This window comes from Daucus carota, chromosome 3 (assembly GCF_001625215.2).
Source record: "Daucus carota subsp. sativus chromosome 3, DH1 v3.0, whole genome shotgun sequence".
In the NCBI taxonomy this organism is placed as follows: Eukaryota; Viridiplantae; Streptophyta; class Magnoliopsida; order Apiales; family Apiaceae; genus Daucus; species Daucus carota.
The window spans coordinates 62744260-62772258 of record NC_030383.2 but is presented as its reverse complement, the minus strand read 5'-3'; the positions used below and the strand labels follow the sequence as shown (position 1 = coordinate 62772258).

Here is a 27999-nt window from a genome sequence, read left to right as displayed (position 1 = left end):
TCGGCCACCAATTTATACTTTGCTCTAGTTTACGAGAAAAAACTGATTATTTCATTCTTTTCACTAGCTTGTCTGTGTTTTGTCAATTAAGAAATGGTTTAGTGAGATGTGACAGTGTCTAAACAAGTTGATCTGATGAAGACTTTTGTTTTGACAGGGATGTATGAAGACTTGTAGTATATATTTGAATAGAATCTTTTACTCATCTTGATTGTTACCAGACTTTAAGTACCCACGTTTTTTTGAACGACGGATGATAAATCATTGGACTATTCCGTCACGCTCATCTTCCTGCATTTTATTAATTCCGGAAAATTCTGAAAAATCTTTGAACTGTAACATGTAAGCAGAAACTGCAGAATTAAACGAGGAGTTAACAAGGAATAGACAACTCTTAGAAATCATTTCAATGAAATTCACTTAATGGATCATATTTGATCAACTAGTATATATTTGATCAAGTCGCATTAATTCTGGTCTCTTGTGTCCTTATACTCTGTTTGAGTTGTTAACAGCACTCCCAAACCGACGATAAGTTCGTGTAGAGAACCATTCCCTCTAAAACCTTAAGGTGTTAGAGGAGGCACCTCTATGGATCTTATACTTATATTTTAACATTCCCCCTCACTCGAAATATCATTATTTGTGTTGAAGAGTGGATCACGAGCGCCCATCTTTGGGGCATAAATTGCCTTCGTGTCCATTTTTAAATTGTGAGAATATAGGAGGTGGCTGGGGCTCGAACTCGAGACCTTCCGCCAAATCAGAGCTATGATACCATGTAGAGAATCATTCCCTCTAAAACCTTATAAAGGTGTTAGAGCATCTCCGAGAGCCTCCTTGTTGGCTCCTAAATATAATATAAAAAAATGTGACTCTTAGCGATTTAGGACAAAGTTAAGAGTGTAAACTCCAACAATACTCTTTACATCTTTTCTCTATTTTATATTTTATTCATATATTGGGCTCCACTATAACAAAAGAGATGGAAAGATGGAGGTGAAGATTTTTTTATTGTGAAAAAATAAGTTAGGAGCAATGTGGTGGCTCTTAACTTTGAGGAGAGAGAAGAGAGAAACAAGAGGCTCTTAGTGATTTAAGAGCCACTTAAGAGTCTCTTGGAGCAACATTTTTCCTCTCCCTCCTCAAATCTCAAGTTAGGAGGCTAAATGAAGAGGCTCTTGGAGATGCTCTTAGAGGAGACTCCTTTATGAATCTTATACTTATATTTTAACAGTTTGGACTAATTCGAGAAAAGGTTCCATATGTCACAAACCACATCAGCAATGATCAAAATAGCAGAGTCGGGGAAATAACCCAAAATATCATTTAATAATATCAGATAATCCAGTGTTTCGATTTTTGAAAAAAGAAGGGTAGATCATGTTGCATTTAATTGTTTAGATCTGAAAATAACTACAAAATATAACATGATATGGCGTTTTTGGAGTTGTGTAACGTTAAGAAGAAAAAGAGGATAAACATGATACGATCTAGTGTTTTGGATTGTAAAATGTTAAGTCAGGATCATCTTTTGTGATCATAATATTTGAGGTCAATTTTCTTTCAAATTTGTGACCATTTTACAATATTCAAATTTGTGATCATAATATTCAAATTTGGATGGTAAAATGGTTTCTTCGGTCCATTTGTCAAGTACATGCATTTTGCCCCACAATTCCCATAATTCAAATGTTTTTTTTTCAGAAAAATAAAATCATTCATAGATTCTATACACGAGCTTATAGCTCTTAGATTCCATAGCTCCAGTTGTCAAAGGTAAGACTTTTAGAAACATTAATTTCTTTCATATTTGTCTCTCTCTCTGGATGGCAAAAGAGACTTGATTATTGATCGCTCCTTTGATGCGACCAGACTAATAGACCTGGAGTAAAGATATTAAAAATATTTGGGTAAGATCGATTACAATAAGTTTAGATATATAATCACACATGACACTGAACCTTCGATCTTGGTAACCAAACAGAGGAAGGAACGGAGGCAAAGCCAGTTTCGAATCATGAGTATAAAGAAGACACAACCGAGGTGGAAGAGAAGAATTACAAGCAATTTGGCAGGTGTTGACCCCAAATGTCACTATTTAGTAGAAAAAGGTGTTTATTAAAACGCAACTTGAAATTCTGGTTTCAGCGTCTTTATTGTCGGATAAAAACGCAACTTGAAATTCTGGTTTCAGCTGAAAACACAACTTGAAGTTGTGATTTTCAGCTGAAAACGTAACTTCAAGTTATGTTTTTCTCAGAAAATTAAAACTCCATACAAAGTTGCATTTTGAGGTAATAATTGTGACCATTTTTCTTGAAAATGACATGGAGGCTCATTTATTTAAAAAATGATTTTTTTTTTATCTTTTTTCTTATTTGACTGGTCATAGTGGGTATCTCTTCAAGAGAATGTTACACCAAACTAGAAGAGACAGAATAATCTGTAGTGCGAATGTGGACCAGTTTCTTTAAGTTTCATCCTTCATAAACAAAGGCAAAACTTTTTCCGGTATAACTCAGAGCCTCAACTTGAAAATGAATGCATGTAAACTTCTGGTGTAAAATTTATCATAACTAGGATGATGGCGGCTACCACAAGCTTAAATGTTAAAGAAAAACAAATTTTGGTTGACCCTTTATATATGTTAGTAAGTTTTATGTAATTTTGTTGATTGTTGATTTAATAAATAAATTTTTAAAAACATTGAATATGACTTGTCAAAAAGTAATTACGAATTATCTAAAATATAAATCAAATATATAATTTGTTTTTCAAAAAGTTATTAAAAAAAAATGTGTTATTCCTTCCACCAATTTGAAAATTTCATACATAAAAAAACCTACAAAATTTTATTGAAAAAAATAATGTAATAGAAATTATTTCAAATGCACAAATTACTTAATAATTGTTGACATTTGAAATCTTTTTTGATTGGGTTCAATAAGTGTTGTAAAAAACACTTTAAGCCGGTCATTAGGAGCTAGCCCACCTAAGAAGAATTGGCCTTCAAATAGTTCAATTTTGTACTAAATGGGGAATTATGCGTTTTTAAAAATGAAGCAGACTACTAAACGAATTAAGTGATCATTAAACAAATTTTGTGATCGTTTAGACTTGCTATTTCTTTTTTTTGGATTTTACGAATTTAATTTTTTACAATACTACTACAATTATATTGAAAATATTAAAATTATATATATTCTTATTTACAAATATTATAAATTTTAAATTTTTACACAAACATAATATTATTTTCAAATATATTGATATTATGGGTAGCACTCCATAACATACCCTCTTATATGGAGTTACGTAGCACACCATTATAAATATATACATAATATATATTTTATTATATTTTTTATGGAATATAATTGCAAATTTTTATTATTAAACCGAAAACGAAGTTATACAATTTTTTTATTCCAAGGATCATCTAAAATTATGCAATATCTCAACATGATTCTATAATAGAATAATAATCATCCAGAATTATTCTGTTGTAGAATCAGTTTCGAAAATATACTTTTTTCCATCAAATTTTAAGTGTTAAATTACTTTAAATAGATATATTTTATAGTATTCTATATTAGTTTCACGTTTTATATGTATTCTATAACAGAATTTATAATAAAATTGATGATTTATAGTGGCGCACTATGTAACTCCATATAAGGAGTCCCTCTTTGGTTGGTCTTGATATTATAACTATGCATGTGTTTAAAATTTATTAAACTACCAATTATTAACCGATTTAAATTCCCTTTAAGTATGAGTTTTAATGCTTGGACGCTATAAGTTCATTCCACTACTTATTATTTAGCCGCACCTTTCACAACAGGTGCAACATATTAGCTTTGAAATTATTGGACAACATTTTTTTTTTTAACTTAAATTATTGGACAACATTAAACCTCATTTTACATGAAAAGCAAATAGGTTATTAAATTTGAGATTTTTAAATGTAATCCATAATTGCCTACGATTTTCAACGATTGTATTTAGGAGTTATCTGTTCTATAAGAATTATTAATATCCCTGTCCTTAATAAATTGTTTTCCAATTTCGATTGTTCTTAGAGTTGGATAATATTAGTTAATTCGAACAATAATAAAAATTTCTAGCATTTTATATAAATTTTAACAATTTTCTATATTTTTTGATAGAATTTATTTTTCTATTATGTGTTGATTCTTTTTTGATTTTATGAAATTAATTTTTTACAATACAACTACAATTATATAAAATATCAAAAATGTCTATATTCTTAATTACAAATATTATAAACCTAAATTTTCATAAAAATATAATCATTTCATGAAAATTTGATATTATAGTCATGCATGCAAATTTATAAATTAGTAATTAACTAGACATTTAGCAAATATATACATAACATAATTATAAATAATATATATACGTGTATAATATAATTTTATTTGATGATTACTAATATATTTATATAATATTATAATATCGTGGTGCGGTGTTGTTTGAACCGCACAGTAATATGTCAACTTATATAATCGCACCGCATTACACCAAGCAATTTGTGAAAAATTCAAATTGTAACCGTACCATGAAAATTGAAAATCGGATGGAGGCGGTTTATACAGTTTGGATAGTTTTTTATCACTCCTAATAAAAGGATTAAGGGTCTGTTTGGGAGTGCTGTTAAAAATTGCTGTGCTGTCAAAAAAAATGCTGGTAAAATAAGTGCTGTTGTAGAAATCAGATAACTGTTTGGTAATTTTTTGATATTTACTTATTTTGAGTTATAATATAAAAAAAATTAATGTTTTTGGTGAGGTTTTATAATGAAATCTATAACAACATTCTGCAAAAGCTGAAAAGCAGCTTTTTCCAAAAGTATGGTAAGACCTATTTTTTCTAATTTTCAGCTAAAAGCTGCTGTTCGAAAAAGCTGCTTTTCGATTTACCAAACAGTTTTTCACCTGCTCTGCTTTTCGATTTACCAAACAGTTTTTCACCTGCTTTTCAGCAAAAAGCTGCTGTTGCTGTCTGCAACAGCAATCCCAAACATTACCTAAAATATATCTCGAATTGTTCATTTCAAATGTATACAATATGGTGAGAGACCAGAGAATTTTTCTTATTTTTTTTTTTTTTTTTTTTTTGACAAACTTATTTTGTTAAGTTGCTATTCATTCGGTTGATTATAAAAAATGCATAATATATTCTTCGAGAGAAATGTATAACATTTTAATTACGGTCCACCGCCGCTAACTGCTTTTTTCCATGTTTGGATGGTTTGATGAATATTCTGGTCTTCCTCCAGAAGCTGAAGTATGCATATATCGAGAGAAGTACTGCGTCACTGTATTGATGGACTATGCGTTCAAAATTAAAAATAGAAAAAACCAAATAAAAGGACCCATGAAATTAAACCATCATGTCCATGGTCAAGTTCTTACTATAATTTGTCACCGGATTCTTAGATTTTAGCCTCGTGATATCTACAGTTACTTATAGTAGTTCTTATATATATACTGCGCCAATTTTATAATATTAAATAGCTACTTAATTTAAACAGCCAATTTTATATTCCCTCCGTCTATTAATATTTTTCATGTTTGTCAACACACATTTTTGATCATTAATATCTTTAATTTCATATTAGTATTAAATATAAAAATTTCACCGTATTAAAGTATTCACAACATACAAATATCCGACAAGATTACTATATTTAGTCTTATAAATTAGTTGTAAATTAATAATTTATCTCATGTTATGAACAGTTCCTGCATATCAAATGAGATCAGTTTCTAGAGAAGGAGGGAGCAGTACTTTGTCGGAAATACTTTGCTGTGAACAGTTTTAAAGTGGGAAGAGTGTATTGTATAACACTTTTGTTAACTCTTTTTTCGACTGATATGAGTCATGAAATAATATTTATTCAAATCATTAGGCGGCCAGAACTTTGAAATAAGTCTAAAACTTTGAAGGATTTTATTTTTTTCCCCTCCAAATCAGGGCCTATATAGGATTCGAATTTTAGAAGGACACTGAGCAAATTTTCGAAAAACATTGATATATATTCTTTTCTTTTGGGGTATTTTTATAATTTTTTAAAATTTAGAATGATATAAAAATGTAAAAAAAAAATTAGTAGGGACATGTTTTCCGTACCTCTTCCTAGATCTGTCTCTCCTCGGGATCCATTTTTGTTTTTGGTTTGGTGTCCCAGACTCCCAGCTCACCCGATAACAGAGATTCCAAGCTTTGAACATATTTCTGCTGCATGCATGCATCAGGAATACTATATAAACCCTGCACCTATGGCTTGTTCAAATCATACATACTCAAATCAATCTCATATCCTTGATCCTCAACAACAATGAAGTCTCTCAGCATGAACATAGCTGCTTATTTTCTGCTCCTGTTTTGCGCCTTTGCTTTTCTTTCGAGCCCTGTTTTCACAACAGAGACTTGTGAATATCCGGCTCTATTCAACTTTGGCGACTCCAACTCGGATACGGGTTCAATCTCTGCTGCATTCGCCTCCTGGTCGCCACCTAATGGCGATGCTTTCTTTGGCAGACCAAGTGGACGTGTCTCCAATGGTCGTCTCGTGATTGATTTCCTAGGTACTCATCGCATATTGTATGCCATTTTCAATTTTCAGATTAATTATCTGAAATACTCCCTCCATCTCATATTATGTGTTCTGTTTTGACTATTAACAGGTCAATTTGACCAAATTTTGACTATTAATTAAAGGAAATTTATTAATTATTTTAAAAATATGTAAAATGGATATTGAAGGGGATCAGATATACTTTCTAATAAAATTTACACCTGAAATTTGTGTTGTTTCAGCTGAAAGCTTGGGAAAACCATTTCTCCACTCTTACCTTGATTCAATGGCTGCAAACTTCAGTCACGGTGCAAGTTTTTCAACCTCAGGATCTACAATTACGGAACCAAAATACCTCTTCCCAGCCTACTTTGTTCCACGTGGATGGAGTCCTTTTCCCCTTTATGTCCAGTTCACACAATTCACACAATTCAAAGACAGATCAGAGATGATCTATAATGAAGGTATTTCAGTTACGCGCCTCTTGAATTTAAGATGTAATTTCCGCTCAACTCTTTAACTTATGTAGTTTTGGTGTATTCTATGTGACTATGATCCGTTTTGGTGCATTAGAACCAAATTTCAAGTACACGGTGCCGAAGAAGGAACATTTTTCCAAAGCTCTGTATATTATTGACGTCGGCCAAAATGACATTGGCATGGGACTATTTACAAACGATTCCATAGAGGCCGTAAAAGCATCAGTACCCGATATGATGGAAGGATTCAAAGCTCATGTAAAGGTAATAACAAGATTTCTACGTACTCTCGACCCAAAAATGGACTTAATTTCGAGTGAGATTGACAATTTATGAAATGCTTTGGTGTTTAGGGTATATACTCCTTGGGGGCCAGAACATTCTGGATACACAACACGGGACCTATCGGATGCCTGCCTTATATTCTAACAAACTTTCCGGTCTCAGACAAGGATACCGATAGTGCTGGTTGCTCAATCCCTCATAATGAGATCTCAAAGCACTTCAATTACAAGTTGAAGGAGGCTGTGTATCAGCTCCGGAGAGAGCTCCCTTCATCTGCAATCACACTTGTGGATATCTACTCTGTTAAATACTCCATTTACAAAGACGCCAAAAGTCTTGGTACGGCTCACCTACAGAATTTATTAGAACACGGTTTTTTTTGGGACGTCCCACTCATTTCTTTACATTACAAAACTTTCCTAAAATAGTTAATGAGTCCCACCACTTTCCACACTATTATCTCTCTTTTATATATTAAAAATCAATGAGTCGTACCACTTCACCCACTTTTCTTTCTCTTTTCCACTGCTTTATACATATTTCTTAACCTCCGTGCCCACCCCCAGTGTAAAAAATTGGGTGGTACCGAGGGAGTACTTATTTGTAAGGCTTTTAAGCCATATTTGTCAAAAAAAAAAAAAAACTTACCAGATTTTATACATTGATTTGCAGGCTTCAAGGAACCTCTAAAGGCATGTTGTGGTTACGGAGGAAAATACAATTACGGGGACAACTTTACATGTTTCAGTAGCGAGACTAGTAAAACGATAAATGGGAAGAAAATAACTCTGAAATCATGCGAAAATCCGCGGGAAAGAATAAGCTGGGATGGTATTCATTACTCAGAAGCTGCTGATAAGATTGTATTCGACCGAATTTCTACTGGAGCTTTTTCTGATCCACCCAACACACCACCAAGTATGGCATGCTCATCCTCACAATACTAGTCAGTAGTCAGTATTTAGCAGAGCCTTTTGAGAATAAATGCACCAGATATTTTATATTATGATCTTGTGCAATTGTCGTCATAATTATATATTTTTCAATGAATAAGATTCTGAATTCAATATCAAGAGATGTAAACGTCCCATTTTATCTCCTGTAATATTCCAGCTCACACAAAAACAGAAAAGCCGAAAAGGTATAGAGCCTTTCCGGCCGGGATTATGATCGGAAATTTAAGTCATTTACAATTTTAAACCGAAATTTTTTTGTTTGTGTAATAAATCAGGTTTAAACTTAAAAATAAGTCAGAAATTAATTTAAAGTCAAAAGTTAGTATGATAGAGTATACTTTTTCGAACAACTTATATTTTTTACTAATTTTTTTAATTAAAATTAATTTTATCACTCAAATACCTAATCTATCATTTTTATTTTATTATACTTTTATTAAATCATAGATCTATCTATCTATCTATTATTATATATAATATCAAAGTCAAAAAGACTCGAACTCGTTTGGCCCAAGATCAGTCATATGATCATAAAAAGTTAAACATGACCGTTAATTTGGGATCAAGAGAGTAAATTACTATTGTACTTTTATTTGATGGCAGCTGGTCTAGAATATTCGAATGATAGTAGCATACGTTCAACGGAAAGAAAAAAGCGCTCTACGTGAAAAACTTAGAATGAGATAATTTTCCGCTGAATGATATTCTAGCAGGCCGTGTATATAAGTTGTCATTTCTTGATTCAATCATGTTTATTATTATTGTCGCTTTTGTGTTTTACAACTGAATACATTGATAACATTGAACTGGAAGGTTTTGATGAGATTAAACGCTTTTGTGATCTAAATGTGGAAGACTTTGTTTTGATTTTTTTGATTTGCATTTAGAAATTATAACACTAATGGTGGACTGGAACAGAAGTAAAATTTATTATTACAGCACAAACTACTACATGGCTTAGTATACCAAATAATTGGACATTATCAGAATCTCTGTACACTAAAAGAGAGTGATTCAGAAATCTTCATGTATCTTCTTATGAACTTTTGCTGAGCTCCTTCAATGAAAATCACGATCCGTCTAGGCTTGCCAGTTGTGAAGGCAATGTATCCTGAGGACAATCCGCATACTAATCCACAAAAATAACCCGATACCATAATTTTCCAACTGAACCAATCTTGATCATCGTCATCATCATCCTCATCCTCGACTTGTAATGTTGGAGGTTCATCTTTCTTGCATTTCTCCGTCAAAGGAAATCCGCACAAGGCTAAATTACCTTGATAAGAATCATTGGGTAAACTGTTGAATTGGCTTCCACGTGGAATTGGTCCAGAAAGATGGTTTTGCGAAAGGTTTAAGGTTCCTAGAAAGGTCAGGTTAGTCAGTTGTCGAGGAATGGTACCTGTCAACTGGTTTGAAGATAAATCTAGAGCTTCAAGAAGAGTCATGTTCCCCATCAAGGATGGAATACTTCCTCTAAGGTCGTTATGAGATAGGTTGAGCATCCGGAAAGACTTAAGTTCTCCAATGGCCTCTGGAATCTCTCCTGTAAACTTGTTGCTTGACAAATCTATACTTGTGTAAATATTGAGAATTTTTCTCACTTCAACCTTAGTTCCTTTGACAATCAACGATACAGAAGCATCGTAGTATGAACCTCTGTTTCTTGTATTTACATCAGCAAGCTTATTTATATTCATTGTAGCTTCAAAATTTTTGAAAAGATTGATTGGCAGATTGCCACTGAATTGATTGTGGGAGAGATCCATGATCCGAAACTTGGGGAATGAGTGTTCTATCTTGCCAACACTTAACTTACCATAAAGTCTGTTTGATCTCAAGACAAGAATTTGTAGACCTGGAAGAGTAAGTAGCCACGATGGAAACGTGTCACTTATGTTGTTGTTTCCAAGATCGAGGATCTCTAGCTGTTTACAGTTGGCCAAGGCTATGGGTACCGGCCCTTCAAAGCCATTGCTATTCATGTTAAAAGTTGCCAGCTGACAGTTCTTCGTGAAGGTTGGTGCTATAGCCCCTCGAAACTGATTCCTTTGAAGATCCACTATAGATAGCTTAATGTTAAGGTCTCCCAGACAGTGTGGAAAGGCACCACTTAAGCTGTTATTTGACAAATCAAGAACCTTAAGGGATGTTGCATTGCAAAATGTTGTGGGAATTTCTCCTGTCAAATGTAAACGAGTTCACATAAATATGTTAAAACCATATTAAAGGTATTAAAGTGAAAACATACTAGTAAAAATTTAAGGCCAGGTCTATATTTCAATAATGAGGGCCAAATTTCAACAAGTTATTTGTTGGAATGAGATTTTACCTGTAAAGTTATTGCCACTCAGAGAAATTATACTGAGATATGGGTGCAAACCAAATGCTTCAGAAACATTTCCAGAGAACTGATTCTTCTGGAGACTAACTACAGTTAGTTTGGAGCATTTTTTCAGGCATTTCGGCAAAGATCCTGAGAAGTTGTTTCCACTTGCTAAAATCCTTTCAAGAGCCAAACCTCTACACAATCCTTCTGGCAATGCCCCAGAGAAGCTGTTGTCAGAAAATGTAACATATGACAAACTGGGCATATATTCCCCCAAGTCCTTTGGAATGCTGCCAAAAAATCTGTTGGAATGAAGAAAAAGCATTAACACATTACTTAAATTTGCAATTGAACCAGGAAGCTCTCCATACAATTTGTTATTGTCGAGATAAACATCTCCTAGCTGTGATAGATTTCCAATCTCCGGTGGCAATTCACCACTAAGATTATTGAAGCGCAAATGCAAGGTTTCCAAATTGATGAGCTTCCCAATTGTTGCTGGAATTGAACCTGTTAGATGGTTATATGACAGGTCTAATGTGGAAAGCTGTTTCAAGTTCCCAATCTCTTTTGGAATTGGTCCTGTGAAATTATTGTCATGCACACTGAGGACCGTAAGCTCTGTTAACATACCAATTTCTGGAGGAATACTACCGCTGAAGGTATTGTTATAAATCTGCAGTGATGTTAACTCCGTCCAGTTGCCAATTAAATGTGGTGAGAGCGTACCAGAAAGAAAATTATACGATAGGCCTAGTTCATATATCTGTGTAAGATTTGAAATTGACAAAGGCAGAGGGCCAGTAAGAAAATTGGCATCAAGATGCAAGAAGGTGAGCTTGGTACATGAACCAAGCTCAGGAGGAATACTAGAGTTCAATTGATTTTCAATGAGATCAAGTGTTTCAAGCTCTCTAAGCTGACCGATACTATCAGGAATAGACCCTGATAAATTATTTATTCCCAGGTGAAGTTCTTTTAGCTTGGGAAGCTTGGAAATATTTCTTGGCAATGGCCCTACGAGCAAATTGTTACCAAGATTGAGGATCTCAAGATTAGCCAAATGGGTAAACACCATCTCAGGTATGGGGCCTGTCAACTTATTCATCGACAAATCAAGAGAAGTTAAGTTCCTAGAACCAAATACAAAAGATGGGAATTCTGAAGCAAGTTTATTATTGTACAAGTTGAGGGATGTCAAGTATGGCATGTCTAAAAACAGTGACCAGTTCGAATCTACCAAGTAGTTAAATCCCAAGTCTAAAGATTGCAACTTGTTAAGATGACTAATTTGGTAAGGAATAGTACCATCTAGATTGTTGCCGTTGAAGCTCAATTGCTCGAGTTGTGTCAAATTTCCAATCTCTACTGGTATACTATCTGATAGCAGGTTGGTGCTCATGTCCAACAAAGTGAGGCTTGGAAATGAAGAGAAATTGAAGTGAGCAAGTGTTCCGTCGAGTCCTAGATCAAACATGTTGAGCTCTGAAACTGCACCTGCAGTATTGCAGGTAATGCCAGTCCAGTCACAAAAATTTCTGAGATTGCTTAGGGACCAAGAATCAAGTGAAGAAGAATCTACTAAACTGTTCTTCCATTTGACAAGAGCTTCTGCCTCGGTTCTCGGTGATGAACCAGATGTTATTTTTAGTGAAAGTACAGAGATGAAAAGAACATGCAGCAGGAGAAGAACAAGAGGATTGTGAAATATCCCCATTCTTTTGTTTGTTTGGCTTGTTATCTTGCTTAACATTTTGTGAGAAGCTAGTAACATGTTATGGGATTTATAGCAGTGTACCTAATGTTGTCCCACAGATATAAATTCTTGCTTTGATTTATCTCATTGTAGGCCTCACAGAGGAACACTGACAGCAATTTTTTCATTTCCACTTGACATGGTTGTGTTCACAATAACTCGGGCTTATAAGTCGAAAAATATTTTTATTATTCATTTCTTTACTTATAAGTTAGTTATAACATATAAATGAGTTATGATTCTTGATAAAATCAAAAGTCATAATAATTAAACAAGTTTAAGTATTTAAATAGACCAATAGTTTAAACGAGGAAATGTTTTCATTGAATAATTCTTTCCTAATTAATTTTTAGATCGAAATTTCTGTCTATCCATTTCAACATTTATGTATTGTGTCCCACATTCAACATGTAATTCAAAATTCTTAGTACGAAAATAAATATAATTCATTTGTTAAATTGAAAAGTCATCAGAAATTCTGCCTTGAGCTTGTGGAGTAGTTCAATTTGAGTTCTTTTGTTAACTGCGAGATTAGTCAACATTTATGTGTTTCAATGCAACAACAAGATGTTATTTGGATTTATATAAATATAATTTAAAATTTTATATAGAAAAAATATAATTTATTTTATAAACTAATGAAGAGAACTTGTGAAGATAACTAATTTGGTAAGGAATGGTACCAGTAATATAGTTGTCGTGAAAGCTCAAGTACTCAAGTTGGGTTAGATTTCCAATTTCTACTGCTATGATACCTGATAACAGGTTGCTGATCATGTTTAAGGAAGTGAGGTTTCGAAATGAAGAGAAATCAAATTGAGAAAGTGTTCCATTGAATTCTCGAATGGATACGTTCAGGGTCGTGCCTGAGATTCCAGATGCCTGCAAAATTAAAATATGTGCTCCAACAACAAAAAGATAATAGTATTATATAAAATAATAACAATAATCATTTTTTTATTATTTTAACATAATTATAAAAAATTAAAAAACTGGAAAAACAAGTAAAAAATAGTAAGATATAATAATTATAAAATATAATAATCATACAAAAACTAATTTAAATGTAAAATATATTAAATTTTGATGTAAAACTTTAACTAACTGATTAATTAATTAATTCTAATTTAACTTTTTCATTGAATATATAAACATTAAATAGAAACCTAATTTAAAATAAATTAGATATCCAAAAAATAAATTATTAAAAATAATATAATGTACAAGTTGTCTAAACGAAAACTAGTATTGACCATTGTATTTAATTATTAAAAACTAGTAGTCTAAATTACTAATCAAATAGATTAATATTCTTATTACATATTTTTCTTATTAATTTTATTTTAAAAAAATTATAAATTACTTTATCATTAAGACTAATATAATATTTTTTAATTTTACTAAGATAATATTTTTTTCAATTCACACAATACATACATATACTTGCCCTAAAAAATATTTTTTGAGATTGTGTGAGGACCAAGAATCGAGAGAAGCAGATGGTAACAAACTGTTCTTCCATTTGACAAGAGCTTCTGCCTCAGTTCTCGGTGATGATGATATATTCAGCGGAAGTACAGAGATGAAAAGAACATTAGCTAATAAAAGAACAAGAGGGTTGTAAAATATTCCCATTCCTTTATATGTATGACTTGTTACTTTGTTTCAATATATTTTTTGGCTTTTGAAACTAGTATATATAAGATTCATGAATATGGGATTAACACAAGATTACTAAATGTTCAAAGAAGAAAATAGGCACTAATGACATGACGGATCGATGGAGACGAACTGACTTTGACTATATACTATTGCCAGTCCTCATAATGAATGCAGGGAGCAATTTCCCTGATGAACATTGCAGGGAAAGTTGCCTGTAGGATTGTAGATCAACAGAGTCTTCTTTTTAGCTTTCTACATACGTAGAACCATGACTTTCTAAATAGAAAACACGGTTTTCTAAATTAGTTTGGCAGTTTGTATCAACCAAATCTAAGCTGCAGCCATACTGAATATAGGCACACAGATGACTCCAATGAAGCTTTTTGAGATATGCCCAAAAATAAATTCGTGCGGGCTTGGTCCAAAACTGGCAATATCATAGTGAGTTATGGCTCGCTTAGCAGCGCCCAACAAGTGAGATTGGAACCATCTTTAACAATTTCACATGGACTCCCGAATGGGCCTAGAAAGAAGCAGACGACCCAGTATGGACTTAAGGGTAAGACAGGCGGCCTTCCAATATGGGCTTAGGACTTTCAGTATGGGTTTAAAAGAGTTGTCCCACATTAGTTGTGGGTCGACGTAAAGCTAGAATATAAACGGCTACAAGTCGAACAATATATGTGCCCATTTAGAGAGGTGTCCAAAAACAATGTCACATGAGCTTGAAAATTTGATAGAATACAAATGCAATGTAGTGATATTTTAACAAATATCGTAAATCTGGCATAGGGCCGAATGGTACCGTGTTTCCTTTAGTCGCTTCCTACCAAGAGTCGGACTTGCATCCGGATTCGCAGCATGTACAGGTGGAGGCGGAGGATGTCCATGGTTGCGACGGGTTCGCCCCGGATTCGCAGCATGTACAAATGCATTTGATAGAAATCATAAAATACAAATGCAATGTAGTGATACCACATATATATTTTAACAAATATTGTAAATTTGATAGAATACAAATGATACCATAAAGATATTTTAACAAATATCGTAAATTTGGCATAAGGCCGAATGGTACTGTGTTTCCTTTAGTCGCTTCCTACCAAGAGTCGGACTTGCATCCGGATTCGGAGCATGTACAGGTGGAGGCGGAGGATGTCCATGTTTGGGACGGGTTCGCCCCGGATTCGCAGCATGTATAGGTGGAGGCGGAGGACGGAAGGTATGTCCACGGCGTCCGGTTCGCCCCATAGATGGTCTTGTAGATGCTAAAATATTTATATTTTTATCTGCCAATAAAAATTGCAGACCTCATTAAACGACAAATAAGATGTGTGCGGTGAACTAATAATTAAAAAAAAACCGTGCTGATTAAAACTTGAAGACGACTAGTAAAATACGAACCGGCATGAGTTAAAACCAACTGAATGAAGATGATGATCATCAGGACTGAATAACCAGTTCTCGCCAAGGAAAACATCAGTTTCAGTTTCTTTAACCGTAGGTTGTACCTTATTTTGATGTTGTAAGTTGCAGCTAATATCATAAACTCATGGTTTTGAGATGAGTAACTTGTCTATCTGTGAACGATTTTTGAGTGGCTACCACTATCTGACTTTTATTAAGCCATGTGAACTTCGGGTGTTACCCTCACTGTCACAATTTTCAAGAAAAAGGCCCCAAATATCATTGTCGGAAAAGATGGTCCGAACCTACAATTTTGCAATTCAAAATACTAGATTGTGCGGTGTTTATCTTATTTCCCTTCTTAACGCCACATGATCTAGCATTTTGAGACCCTAAACGCTATTTCATATAGCGTTTTATTTATATAACGCCATTATCATATTACGTATAGTTGTGATTTTCAGACCTAAACACAACTAGATCTAGCTTTTTCTTCCAAAAATCAAACAATGGGTTATCCGGCTTTAATAACTAATATTTTAGGCCAATTCTCCCAACTATGATATTTTGGGCATTACTTCGGAAAAATTGTGGCATATGGGGCCTAGGGGTGTTAACGAAACGAATTCGAAACGAATATTATAGTTTTTGTATTTGTATTCGGTTTAAATATACATATTCGGATTTGTATTCGTTTATTATCCGAATAGTTATTTGTATTCGTATTCGTATTCGGTTAAGTTCACGAACTATTCATATTCGTTTAAGGCACTCATTTAAACGAAAATAAAAAAAAATAACTAAACTGCTGACACGTGACAAAAGTTATAAACTCCCATAGTTCACCAATTCAAGCAAACTATAAAAAGTACTAATAATACAGACTACAGTCATCCAACTCAAATAATATAAAATTCAAATTACTGACTGAACAAATCTGGATAAACCGGAAGGTGTGACATTTTGTTTCTGATTTGTCGGTCTGTGGCTATAATTAGAAGAGCTCCCCTTACCAGTACATAATCTTATTATATAAAAATATAATATTTTTCTATATAATATAAAATAATATATATATATATATATATATATATATATATAATTTAATTTCCGAATAATTAAACGAATAGCGAATACGAATATTTATCTATTCGAATTTGTATTCGTTAACAAACCGAATATTTTTTAAGATTTGTATTCGTATTTGTATTTGTTAACAAACGAATACGAATAATGTTAAACGATCGAATTCGAATACCGAATATTTCAATAAATATTCGTTTCGTTAACAGCCCTAATGGGGCCTTTTCTTGTGAACTTTCGGGCATCACAAGAGTGGTTAAGCTGAGCTATCAAGTGTTAAGTGGTTGGAGAGGTGTCACATTGCTCAGTACAGTTGAACCTGTATTAGTTACTCCTCAGTGATAACCTCTCCTTTTAACGATGCCAGAGTTCCCAAACCGATATCCGATATCTTTAATAGTAATGCTAGATGTCCCAAATTGGTATCAAATATAGTTCGCAGATGCGATGTGATAATATTCTGATTCGTTTAAAAATATGTAATGAGATGAATCCATGCATTTGATAGCAATTCTTTGTACTCAATTTGAACATGAGTTAAAATTAGGCCAATTAGGCCAAGGTCTGAACATGGTTTGAACATAGTGGTGGCAATATCAGACACGACCCGAAACCTGACCCGAAACCCGATTTACTGAGACAGAAACCCGAAGGTGACCCGAAAATCACCCCATTGACCCGAAATGGACCCGATTGCTGACACGAACACGATCCGTTACTCGAAATTGCCACCCCTGTTTGAACATGACTTAAAATTTTTGAGTGTTTGAATATGGTTTAAACTCCTCGCAAACACGAACCTGTTTACACAACCAATGAATTCACATATGAAAGCTTGAAAATTTTACATAGACTCGTGCAACTGGACACTGAATGATTCGGTCTTGTAACTTTGAGTTGCTCTTGATAGTTCTTGTGCCACAGAATGCATAGTAGGTCGAGACCCTGGTGAGTATCGCGTACATGCTAGAGCTGCACTAACAACAAATTTCACTTCCTCTGCTATTTTGTCTGTTGGTGGTGGAAGCCGATGATCAAGTACTACGTCTTTAGAAGTCAAATCTTGATCACTGGACAAAGTTAAAAGGAATTCCCCAGGGTGTCTTTCCCATCATTACCTCCAACGCCACGACTCCAAAGCTATAAACATCAGACTCAGCCGTCACAAGCATACTAAAGGATAGTTCTACACATGAAAAACACATATTCATTTTAGTAATGCATTTATTTGAGATTGATAAAGTTACCACATTTCTGCATAATGAGCTGAAAAGATGTACCTGGTGCCATGTAGCCATAAGACCCTGCAGCATTAGTCCAGTTTATGAGTCCGTACTCAACATTCTTGCAGTGCCAAAATCTGAGAGCCGTGGCTCCAGTTCTGACTCGAGCAAGATATTATTCGGTGAAACATCTCTATGAACAACAGGTGGAGAGCAATCATGATGCAAGTAAGAAAGTGCATGGGCCAATCCTTTAACTATTTTCACCCTTTCATCCCAACTTAAAGCAGAAACACCTTCATCACTATACAACAACTTGCTCAAGCTACCTCTCTCGACAAATTCATATACCAAGTAAAGGCAATTGTCCCTGGAACAGAACCCATGGAGTCTGATAATGTTACGGTGTCTAACTTCTGTCAAGGTTCGAATTTCATTCTTAAAACTCCATCGATTATTTGTTGTAGAATTGCTAGAGTCTGTTATAATAAGCCTTTTAACTGCTACAATCTCACCATTGAACAATTTGGCCTTGTACACAGTTCCAAAACCTCCTCGCCCAATGCAGTACCTTTCACTGAAATCTTCAGTGGCTGCTCCAATGTCTCCAAATGTGAACTTTCCTTGATTAGTATTTTGTGAGAAGCTAGTAACATGTTATGGGATTTATAGCAGTGTACCTAATGTTGTCCCACAGATATAAATTTTTGCTTTGATTTATCTCATTGTAGGCCTCACAGAGGAACACTGACAGCAATCTTCATGTCCACTTGACATGGTTGTGTTCACAATAGCTCGGGCTTATAAGTCGAAAGATATATTTAATTTTCATTTCTTTACTTATAACATATAAATGAGTTATGATTCTTGATAAAATCAAAAGTCATAATAATTAAACAAGTTTAAGTATTTAAACAGACCACTAGTTTGAAAGAGGAAATGTTTTCATTGAATAATTCTTTCCTGATTGATTTTTAGATGGAAATTTCCATCTATCAATTTCAACATTTATGTATTGTGTCCCACATTCGACATGTAATTCAAAATTCTAAGTACGAAAATAAATAAAATTTCATCTGTTAAATTGAAAAGTCATCAGAAATTCTGCCTTGAGCTTGTGGAGTAGTTCAATTTGAGTTCTTATGTTAACTGGGATTTATATAAATTATATAATTTGAAATTTTACATAGAAAAGAGATAATCTATTTTATAATGGCTTGATTTCTGATACAGGATCAAATCTCTAATCTCTATGTCTACACATTATGATGCAGAACACACAACTCTTGATTTTTTCATGCATCTTGCAATTAACTTTTGCTGAGCTCTTTCGATGAATATTACAAGTCGTACAGGCTTTGAAGTTGTGAAAACAATGTATCCTGTCGACAATCCACATATTAGTCCACATGCATAACCCATGAGGATCATATCCCATGTGAACCAATATTCACCATCCTCGTCATCATCATCATTTTTATCTTTGCCAACTTCTTGTATTGGTGATTTATCGCGTCTGCAATCTGCATGTCTCCGTCAGAGGAGCACCGCATAAGGCCAAGTTACCGAGGAATGACTCGTTGCTAAAAGTGTCAAATTGCCTTCCATGTGGAATTTCTCCTGAGAGATTGTTTTCCGAAAGGTTCAAGATTGCAAGAAATGTCAGACTAGTCAATTGCCCCGGAATTGTACCTGCCAATTGGTTTGATGACAGATCTAAAGATTCAAGAAGATCCATGTTTCCCAGAGAGGATGGGATATGGCCTGTAAGGCTGTTATGAGATAGGTTGAGCAGCCGGAGTGATTTGAGTTCTCCGAGGACCTATGGAACTTTTCCACTGAAATTGTTGCTTGATAAATCTATACTTGTGTAAATATTGACAACTCTTTTTATGATCACTTCAACCTCGTCCTTTCCTTTGAGAGTTAATGAAACAGAAGCTTCATAATATGAACCCCTTCTTATTGTATCCCCATCAGCTAGTGTATTTGAATTCATCATGGCTCTGAAACTGTCGAAAAAATTAGATGGCAGGTCCCCACTGAGTTGATTGTGAGAGAGATCCATGATTCGTAATTTGGGGAATGGATGTTCTAGTTCGCTGAAAGTTAAATTACCATGAAGTCTGTTTGACCGCAAGACAAGGATATGAAGCTCTGAAAGAGTAACTAGCTCCAGTGGAAATGAGCCACTTATTTTGTTGTTTCCAAGATCAAGAATCCTTAACTGCCTACAATTGGCCAATGCCAGGGGTACTGATCCCTCAAAGTGATTGCTATTAATGTTAAAACTTGTCAGCTGACAGCTCTTTGTGAAGGTCAGTGGTAAAGTCCCCTGAAATTGATTTTTCTGAAGATCCAGTATTGATAGAGTGCTGATGTCTGTCAAACAGTGAGGAAGCGGACCACTTAAGTTGTTTCTCGACAAGTCAAGAATCTCAAGGGATATCGCAATGCACAACGCTTTGGGAATATTTCCTGCCAGACATGAAAGAGCTTGGATAAATCTCTCGAAACCAAATTACTGCTAGGAAAGAAGTGCATTTGACAAGATTTGGGTGTTCATCCTATGTCTTCCTTTTCACAGATCAGAATTACAATACATTCTATAATTCATGATAGATTCTTATTATATTCAAGTGTAAATATTAACATTCTATTAAATATTATAATAATATCATCCATATTTATGTTTCTTTTCTATTAGAATATTATTACAAATTGAAATAGCATATGAACTTAACATTAATTTTATTACACAGATGAATATTATCTTTTTAATCAATATCATGACTTAACTCTACAATGTGCTTGTAATTAACAGAAGAAACTAGCTACAGCAGAAGTCTTAAAGTTATCTAATCCAGTTGGAACTTTACCTGTAAACTTGTTTGATCCCAGGAGCAGAGTTTGCAAACTCGGGTTCCCAATTGTTACTGGAATTGAATCTGTTAGATGGTTTCTAGAAAGGTCTAAACCTAAAAGCTTTTTCAGTTTCCCAATTTCTCTGGGAATTCACAATCTTATTTATCGTAACAAAACTCGAAAGTGATTTCAAATTAGAATTTCATTCTCTTAAAATTTAAATATTCAATTTCATGCAATTTTAACTTTGAAATAGTTTTAGCTTGAACCGAAATTATCAGCTAATTACCGACACGAACCCGACATGTAATCCAAAATTGCCACCCCTCTTCTTGAATAGAAAATAGATTTTTATTCTCTTAAAATTTAAATATTCAATTTCATGTAATATTAATTTTTGAGTAATTTTAGTTTGAATAATTATCAGCTTACCGATCTGAACCCGACATGTAACCCAAAATTGCCACCGCTTCTTGATTAGGGCTTTGAAACTGTACCTGCAAGTATTGCAGCCTTGTAGGTAACGCCAGTCCAGTTACAAAATGTTTAGGGACCAAGAATTGAGTGAAATAGATGGTGTTGAACTGTGCTTCCATTTGACAAGGGCTTTTGTGTTAGTTGTTAATGACGAGGTTATATTAAGCGAAAGTCGTGAAATGAAATTAACATAAAATAGTACAACAAGAAGAGGCTTATGATGAAATTAACAATATCTAGTGATTTCTAACAACCAATAGCAATACAAAGAACAATTTATAGAATACAGATGCAATTTAGTGATATCTTCGATATATTCTAACAAATATCGTATATTTGGCAGGACACCAAATGGTACTATAGATTGTGATATCACAAAAATATTTTAACAAATATCGTAAATTTGGCATAGGGCCGAATGGTACGGTGATTCCTTTAGTCGCTTCCTCCCAAGAGTTGGACTTGCATCCGGATTCGCAGCATGTACAGGTGGAGGCGGAGGATGGAAGGTATGTGGATGGTCCCTGTGGCGACGGGTTCGCCCCATAGATGGTCTGGTAGAAGCTAAAATATTTATATTTTCATCTGCCAATAAAAATTGCAGACCTCATTAAACAACAACAACGACAAATAAGATGTGCGCGGTGAACTATTAATAAAAAAAACCATGCTGATTAAAACTTGAAGACGACTAGTAAAATACGAACCTGCATGAGTTAAAACCAACTGCATGAAGATGATGAGGATCAGGATTAAATAACTAGTTCTGGCCAAGGAAGACATCAGTTTCAGTTTCTTTAACCGGGTCGTAGCTTATTTTGATGTTGTAAGTTGTAGCTAATATCATAAACTCATAGATTCGAGTAACTTGGCCATCTGTGTTATAACAATATTTGAATGGCCACCACTTTCTGACTTTTATTAAGCCATGTGAACTTCGGGTGTTTGCCCTCACTGCCACAACTTTTAAGAAAAAGGTCTCAAATACCGCTGTCAGAAAAGATGGTTCCCACCTACAACTTTGCAATTCAAAATGCTAGATTGTGCGGTGTTTAACTTCATTCCCTTCTTAACATTACACGATCTAGCTTTTTGAGACCCTTAACGCTATTTCATGTAGCGTTTTAGTCCTAAAACGCCCGATCGTGTTAGGTTTTGTTGTGATTTCAGACCTAAACACAACAAGATCTAGCGTTTTCTTCCAAAAATCAAAACGCTCGATTATCCGACGTTAATAAATGATATTTTAGCCCATTTCTCCTAACTCTGTTATTTTGGGCATTACTTGCAAAAATTGTGGCATATGGGCCTTTTCTCGTGAAGTTCCAGGCATTATATAAGAGTGGTTAAGCTGAGCTATCAAGTGTTAAGTGGTTGAAGAGGTGTCACATTGCTCAGTACAGTTGAACCTGTATTAGTTACTCCTCAGTGATAAACTCTCCTTTTAATGATGCCAGAGTTCCCAAACCACCGATATCCGAAATCGTCTTTAATAGTAATGCTAGATGTCCCAAATTGGTGTTGACTATATAGTTCACAGATGCGATGTGATATATTCTGATTCGTTTAAAAATATGTAATGAGATGAATCCATGCATTTGATAGCAATTCTTTATACCCAATTTGAACATGAGTTAAGTGAGATGTATTGGATTGGGATTTCAAAACATTTTTTTGCATTCATGAAATCCGAGGGTATTTGATTGAGATTGTTTGAAGTCCACTAAAATCTTGAGGTATTTTATTGGTATTTTAAATTATGCTACAAAATCTGGTGGTATTCAATTAGGATTTTAAATTATGCTTTAAAATTTGATGGTATTCAATTGAGATTGTTTAAAATCCATTAAAATCTGATGGTATTCAAATGCTGATGGATTTTTTTTTATTTCATAGACCGATGGATTTTGTGGCATTATTTATTTTAAGTTTTTTGAAATCCCACCAAAATCAATGAGATTTTGAAGCATTGTGCTTAAATCCTATCAATTCTGCGACATTTTATCAAGAATCCGCACAAAATCAAAATCACATACAATCCATTAAAATCCATAGACTAAAAACAATCCATTAAAATCCCAATTGAATACACCCCGGAAATTAGGCCAATTAGGCCAAGGTCTGAACATGGTTCGAACATGACTTAAAATTTTTAAGTGTTTGAATATGGTTTAAACTCCTCGCAAACAAGAACCTGTTTACACAACCAATGAATTCACATATGAAAAGCTTGAAAATTTTACATAGACTCGTGCAACTGGACACTGAATGATTCGGTCTTGTAAATTTGAGTTGCTCTTGATAGTTCTTGTGCCACAGAATGCATAGTAGGTCGAGACCCTGGTGAGTATCGCGTACATGCTAGAGCTGCACTAACAACAAATTTCACTTCCTCTGCAATTTTGTCTGTTGGAGGTGGAAGACGATGATCAAGTACTACGTCTTTAGAAGTCAAATCTTGATCACTGGACAAAGTTAAAAGGAATTCCCCAGGGTGTCTTCCCATCATTACCTCTAACGCCACGACTCCAAAGCTATAAACATCAGACTCAGCCGTGACAAGCATACTAAAGGATAGTTCTACACATGAAAAACACATATTCATTTTAGTAATGCATTTATTTGAGATTGATATTGTTAACACATTTCTGCATAATGAGTTGAAAAGATGTACCTGGTGCCATGTAGCCATAAGACCCTGCAGCATTAGTCCAGTTTGATGAGTCTGTACTCAACATTCTTGCAGTGCCAAAATCTGAGAGCCGTGGCTCCAGTTCTGACTCGAGCAAGATATTATTCGGTGAAACATCTCTATGCACAATAGGTGGAGAGCAATCATGATGCAAGTAAGAAAGTGCATGGGCCAATCCTTTAACAATTTTCACCCTTACATCCCAACTTAAAGCAGAAACACCTTCATCACTATACAACAACTTGCTCAAGCTACCTCTCTCGACAAATTCATAAACCAAGTAAAGGCAATTGTCCCTGGAACAGAACCCATGAAGTCTGATAATGTTACGGTGTCTAACTTCTGTCAAGGTTCGAATTTCATTCTCAAAACTCCATCGATTATTTGTTGTAGAATTGCTAGAGTCTGTTATTATAAGCCTTTTAACTGCTACAATCTCACCATTGAACAATTTGGCCTTGTACACAGTTCCAAAACCTCCTCGCCCAATGCAGTACCTTTCACTGAAATCTTCAGTGGCTGCCACAATGTCTCCAAATGTGAACTTTCCTTTTCTTTCCCAAATCAGTGATTCAAATTTCTCTGAATTGGTTTTTTTGATTTTACTATGACACACAAAACATCCAACAATAGTAATAGTTCCAAAAAATAAGAAGCTGACCACTGCAACAATGACACCAATGATGACTTTCTTACTAGATTTGGATGACTTGAAAAATGTTGAATGGCATGGGGACAATCCTTCATCCTCTCCACACAAACGTGTGTTTCCTGAGAAAATTGTTGCCACATTTTGTCGGAACAAGGGTGTAGGGCCTGAAAAGTTATTGTACGATAAATCAATCATTTCTAAACTAATCATATTAGTTGACAGTGAAGAAGAAATTCCACCGGAGAGCTGATTATGTGAAAGATTTAAATTCTCCAAAACCTTCAATTTTGCCAAATCAGAAGGAATGGTGCCTGAAAGTGAATTCCTACTCAAGTCCAAAGTAATTTGCAACTGAAACAAATTACCAAGTTCAGATGGTATCTCTTCTGAGAAACTATTCAGGCTTAAATTCAAGCTTAATAAACTATCACAATTCCCAAGCTCTTTTGGTATGCTCCCCTTCATCTTGTTTGCAGACAAATCAAAATTGATGAGCTTTGATAGTTTGCCTAAGCTCCGCGGGATGTCCCCAGTCAAATGATTGTTGCTCAGGTTGAGTTTCAGCAACAGGGTCAAATTTCCGATTTCATTGGGAATCTCACCTGTCAACTCATTTGACTCCAGCTGCAAAACTTGCAAATTCCTTAAGTTTCCAAGCTCAGCTGGTACTGCACCAGAAATTTTGTTTCTTGACATGTCTATGTTTGTAAGACTTACAAATTTTCCCCACTGGAATGACAGTTCACCTGTAAACTTATTGCCACTCAGAGAAATGAAATCAAGACTTGAATGAGAACCAAATGCTTCAGACGCATTTCCAGAGAACTGGTTTCTATCCAAGCGGACTCTACTCAATTTTGAGCAGTTTCCCAGGCACTTTGGTAAAGCCCCTGAAAAATTGTTTGCTGTAACTGTAAGCCTTTCAAGGGCCAAACCACTGCACAATCCTTCTGGCAATTCCCCAGAGAAGTTGTTGTAGGAAAAATTAACAATGGAAAGATTCAGATTAGTTTTTCCCAAGTCCTCTGGAATACTGCCATAAAATCTATTGGAATGAAGATAAAGCGACTGCAAGTTACTTAATTTAGTAATTGCATTGGGAACCACACCATAAAGTTGACAACTTTGGAGATCAAGAAGTTTCAGCAGTGTTAAGTTTCCAATCTCAGGTGGAATAGTTCCACTAAGATTGTTGTATTGCAACTGTAAAACTACCAAATTAGTGAGGTCCCCAATTGTTGCTGGAATTGGACCTTCTAGATAATTATCTGATAGATCCAATTCCTGAAGCTGCTTCAGATTTCCAATCTCTTTGGGAATTGATCCAGTGAGATTATTACTATATAGATAAAGGTAGTTAAGATTTCTCAACATACCAATTTCAGGTGGAATTTTACCAACAAAAGTATTGTTTTGAATCTGTAGTGATGTCAACTGAGTCCAATTGCTGATGAATTGAGGCGATAGCTCTCCAGAAAGAAAATTATCCGAAAGACCTAATTCAGAAATCTGTCTAAGATTTGAAAAGGACGAAGGCAAAGGGCCAGTGAGCGAATTCACAGCTAGAGCCAAGAAGCTGAGCTTGGTACACAATCCAAGCTCAGGAGGAATACTAGAGTTCAAATGATTTTCACTAAGAGAGAGTTTTTGAAGCTCTTTTAGTTGACCGATAGAAGAAGGAATATTTCCTTCAAATGAATTGTTATACAATTCGAGAACTTGAAGATTATGTAAAAGACCAATACTATCTGGGATCAGCCCTGACAAGTGATTATTTCCTAGGTGAAGTTCTCTGAGCTTGGAAAGCTTGGATATATATCTTGGCAATGGCCCTTCAAAAAAATTATCATTAAGCTTGAGGAATTCAAGATTTGGCCATTGGACAAACAATAATTCAGGTATGGGGCCTGTCAACTCATTGAACGACAAATCAAGAAAAGTTAAGTTCCTAGAACTCAACACAAAAGGTGGGAATTCTGAAGCAAGACCATTGGAGTATAAGTTGAGGTGTTTCAGAACTGACATGTCCGAAAACATAGACCAATTTAGACTAACCAAGTCATTCAATCCCAAGTCTAAATATTGTAACTTCTGAAGACGACTAATTTGGTAAGGAATGTTACCATTAAGATAGTTGTCATCGAAGCTCAAGTACTCTAGCTCTGTCAGATTTCCAATCTCCCCTGGTATACTATCTGATAACAGGTTGCTGCTCAAGTCCAAGGAAGTGAGATTTCTAAATGAATAGAAACTGAAGTGAGCAAGTGTCCCGTCGAGTTCTTGACCAGAAATGTTGAGCTTCGAAACAGTTCCTGCAGCATTGCAGGTAATGCCAGTCCAGTTACAAAGGTCTTCGAGATTTTCTGAAGACCATGAATCGAGAAAAGCAGAAGGTAATAAGCTGCTTTTCCATTTGACAAGAGCTTCTGCCTCAGTTCTTGGTGATGATGTTATTTTTTGTTGCAGTGCAAAGATGAAGAGAACATGCAGCAGCAGTAAAACATGAGGATTGTGAAGTATTCCCATTCCTCTGTATATTTTCATTGGTAGTTTATGTATTTTTGTCTCCCATATAGAGAATTTTGCTTTGATTTTTCTTGCTTTGTAATGGCCAAAGGACCCTTGACTAGCTTGACTCTGTAGTCAGTCCTCGAATAATATTTTCAAAAATAATTTTAAATTTTAAAATTGATGGAAATATATTAGGAATCTTCCCACTCTTGTCACCTTCTCCACTTTATGAACCTTTTTCCCTCCTTCCTTCTCATCCACATGTATGAATATGATTTTATTTTTATGATCAAATACTCCCTATGTTGCTTTATACTTCTCTCGTTTGATATGTCGGGACTGTTCATAACATGAGATAAATTATTAAATTACGTTTAATTTATAAGATTAAATATATAATCATTAGTGATTTTGTTAGATTCGTATTTACAGGTACTTTTAATATAGTGAAGTTTTTATATTTAATACTAATACAAAATTAAAAATATTAACGATAAAAAAAGTGTGTTGACAAACGTGATAAAGAGAAACATGAATAGTATTATGTGACGGAGGGATTATTATTTCCCAAAAATTTAAGACTTTATATGCTCTGTGACCAAATTAATAAATGTTGACAGCCAAAATATTCCACATCTTTGTCAAATACAAAAAATTGGAAATTAAGGAACTCAATATTGTAAAGTGTTCAATTTCGTACTTGAATGAGTTTTGCTTTTCTAATAGAATTTTGAATTATACACAAATTGTGGGCACAATGAATAGATGCTAAGATGGACCGAGGAAACTGCAAATTGCGACTTTAGCACTTTGCCTTATGGTATGGTGTTAACATTGGCATATTGTGAGTTCATAATCCTACGTAAAATTTGGTGTTTGCGAAAGTCATGGCTTCACATCTTGATATGAATATTCTCTTGGTTCTGATATGAAACTAAAAAAATTTGGTGTATAAGAAATCGAAATAAGGACATGGTTAAAACTCAGAATAATAGTCATTAACCGAATAATC

The 27999-nt window shown here is 34.4% G+C and overlaps 3 protein-coding genes and 2 pseudogenes across 3 annotated transcripts; 1 reads left to right on the top strand and 4 right to left on the bottom strand.

The window, feature by feature from the left end:
• Window positions 1-6313: 6313 nt before the first annotated feature.
• On the top strand, window positions 6314-8444 carry LOC108213522 (esterase). Its single transcript, XM_017385322.2, has 5 exons — window positions 6314-6617; window positions 6850-7071; window positions 7181-7350; window positions 7440-7710; window positions 8044-8444. Exons 1-5 carry the CDS (start codon window positions 6368-6370, stop codon window positions 8316-8318), a joined length of 1188 nt encoding a protein of 395 aa, XP_017240811.1. The 5' UTR covers window positions 6314-6367; the 3' UTR covers window positions 8319-8444.
• A 788-nt stretch (window positions 8445-9232) lies between these two features.
• On the bottom strand, window positions 9233-12401 carry LOC108211807 (receptor-like protein 52). Its single transcript, XM_017383502.1, has 2 exons — window positions 10663-12401; window positions 9233-10512 (listed from the first exon to the last, which is right to left on the bottom strand). Exons 1-2 carry the CDS (start codon window positions 12374-12376, stop codon window positions 9311-9313), a joined length of 2916 nt encoding a protein of 971 aa, XP_017238991.1. The 5' UTR covers window positions 12377-12401; the 3' UTR covers window positions 9233-9310.
• A 4903-nt stretch (window positions 12402-17304) lies between these two features.
• Window positions 17305-18554, bottom strand: LOC108212923 (MDIS1-interacting receptor like kinase 2-like; annotated as a pseudogene).
• A 454-nt stretch (window positions 18555-19008) lies between these two features.
• On the bottom strand, window positions 19009-21251 carry LOC108212922 (receptor-like protein 9DC3; annotated as a pseudogene).
• Window positions 21252-23184: 1933 nt separating this feature from the next.
• On the bottom strand, window positions 23185-27071 carry LOC108211537 (MDIS1-interacting receptor like kinase 2-like). Its single transcript, XM_017383167.2, has 2 exons — window positions 23807-27071; window positions 23185-23712 (listed from the first exon to the last, which is right to left on the bottom strand). The coding sequence occupies exons 1-2, from the start codon at window positions 27018-27020 to the stop codon at window positions 23372-23374; spliced, it is 3555 nt and encodes a 1184-aa protein (XP_017238656.1). The 5' UTR covers window positions 27021-27071; the 3' UTR covers window positions 23185-23371.
• Window positions 27072-27999: the final 928 nt, after the last annotated feature.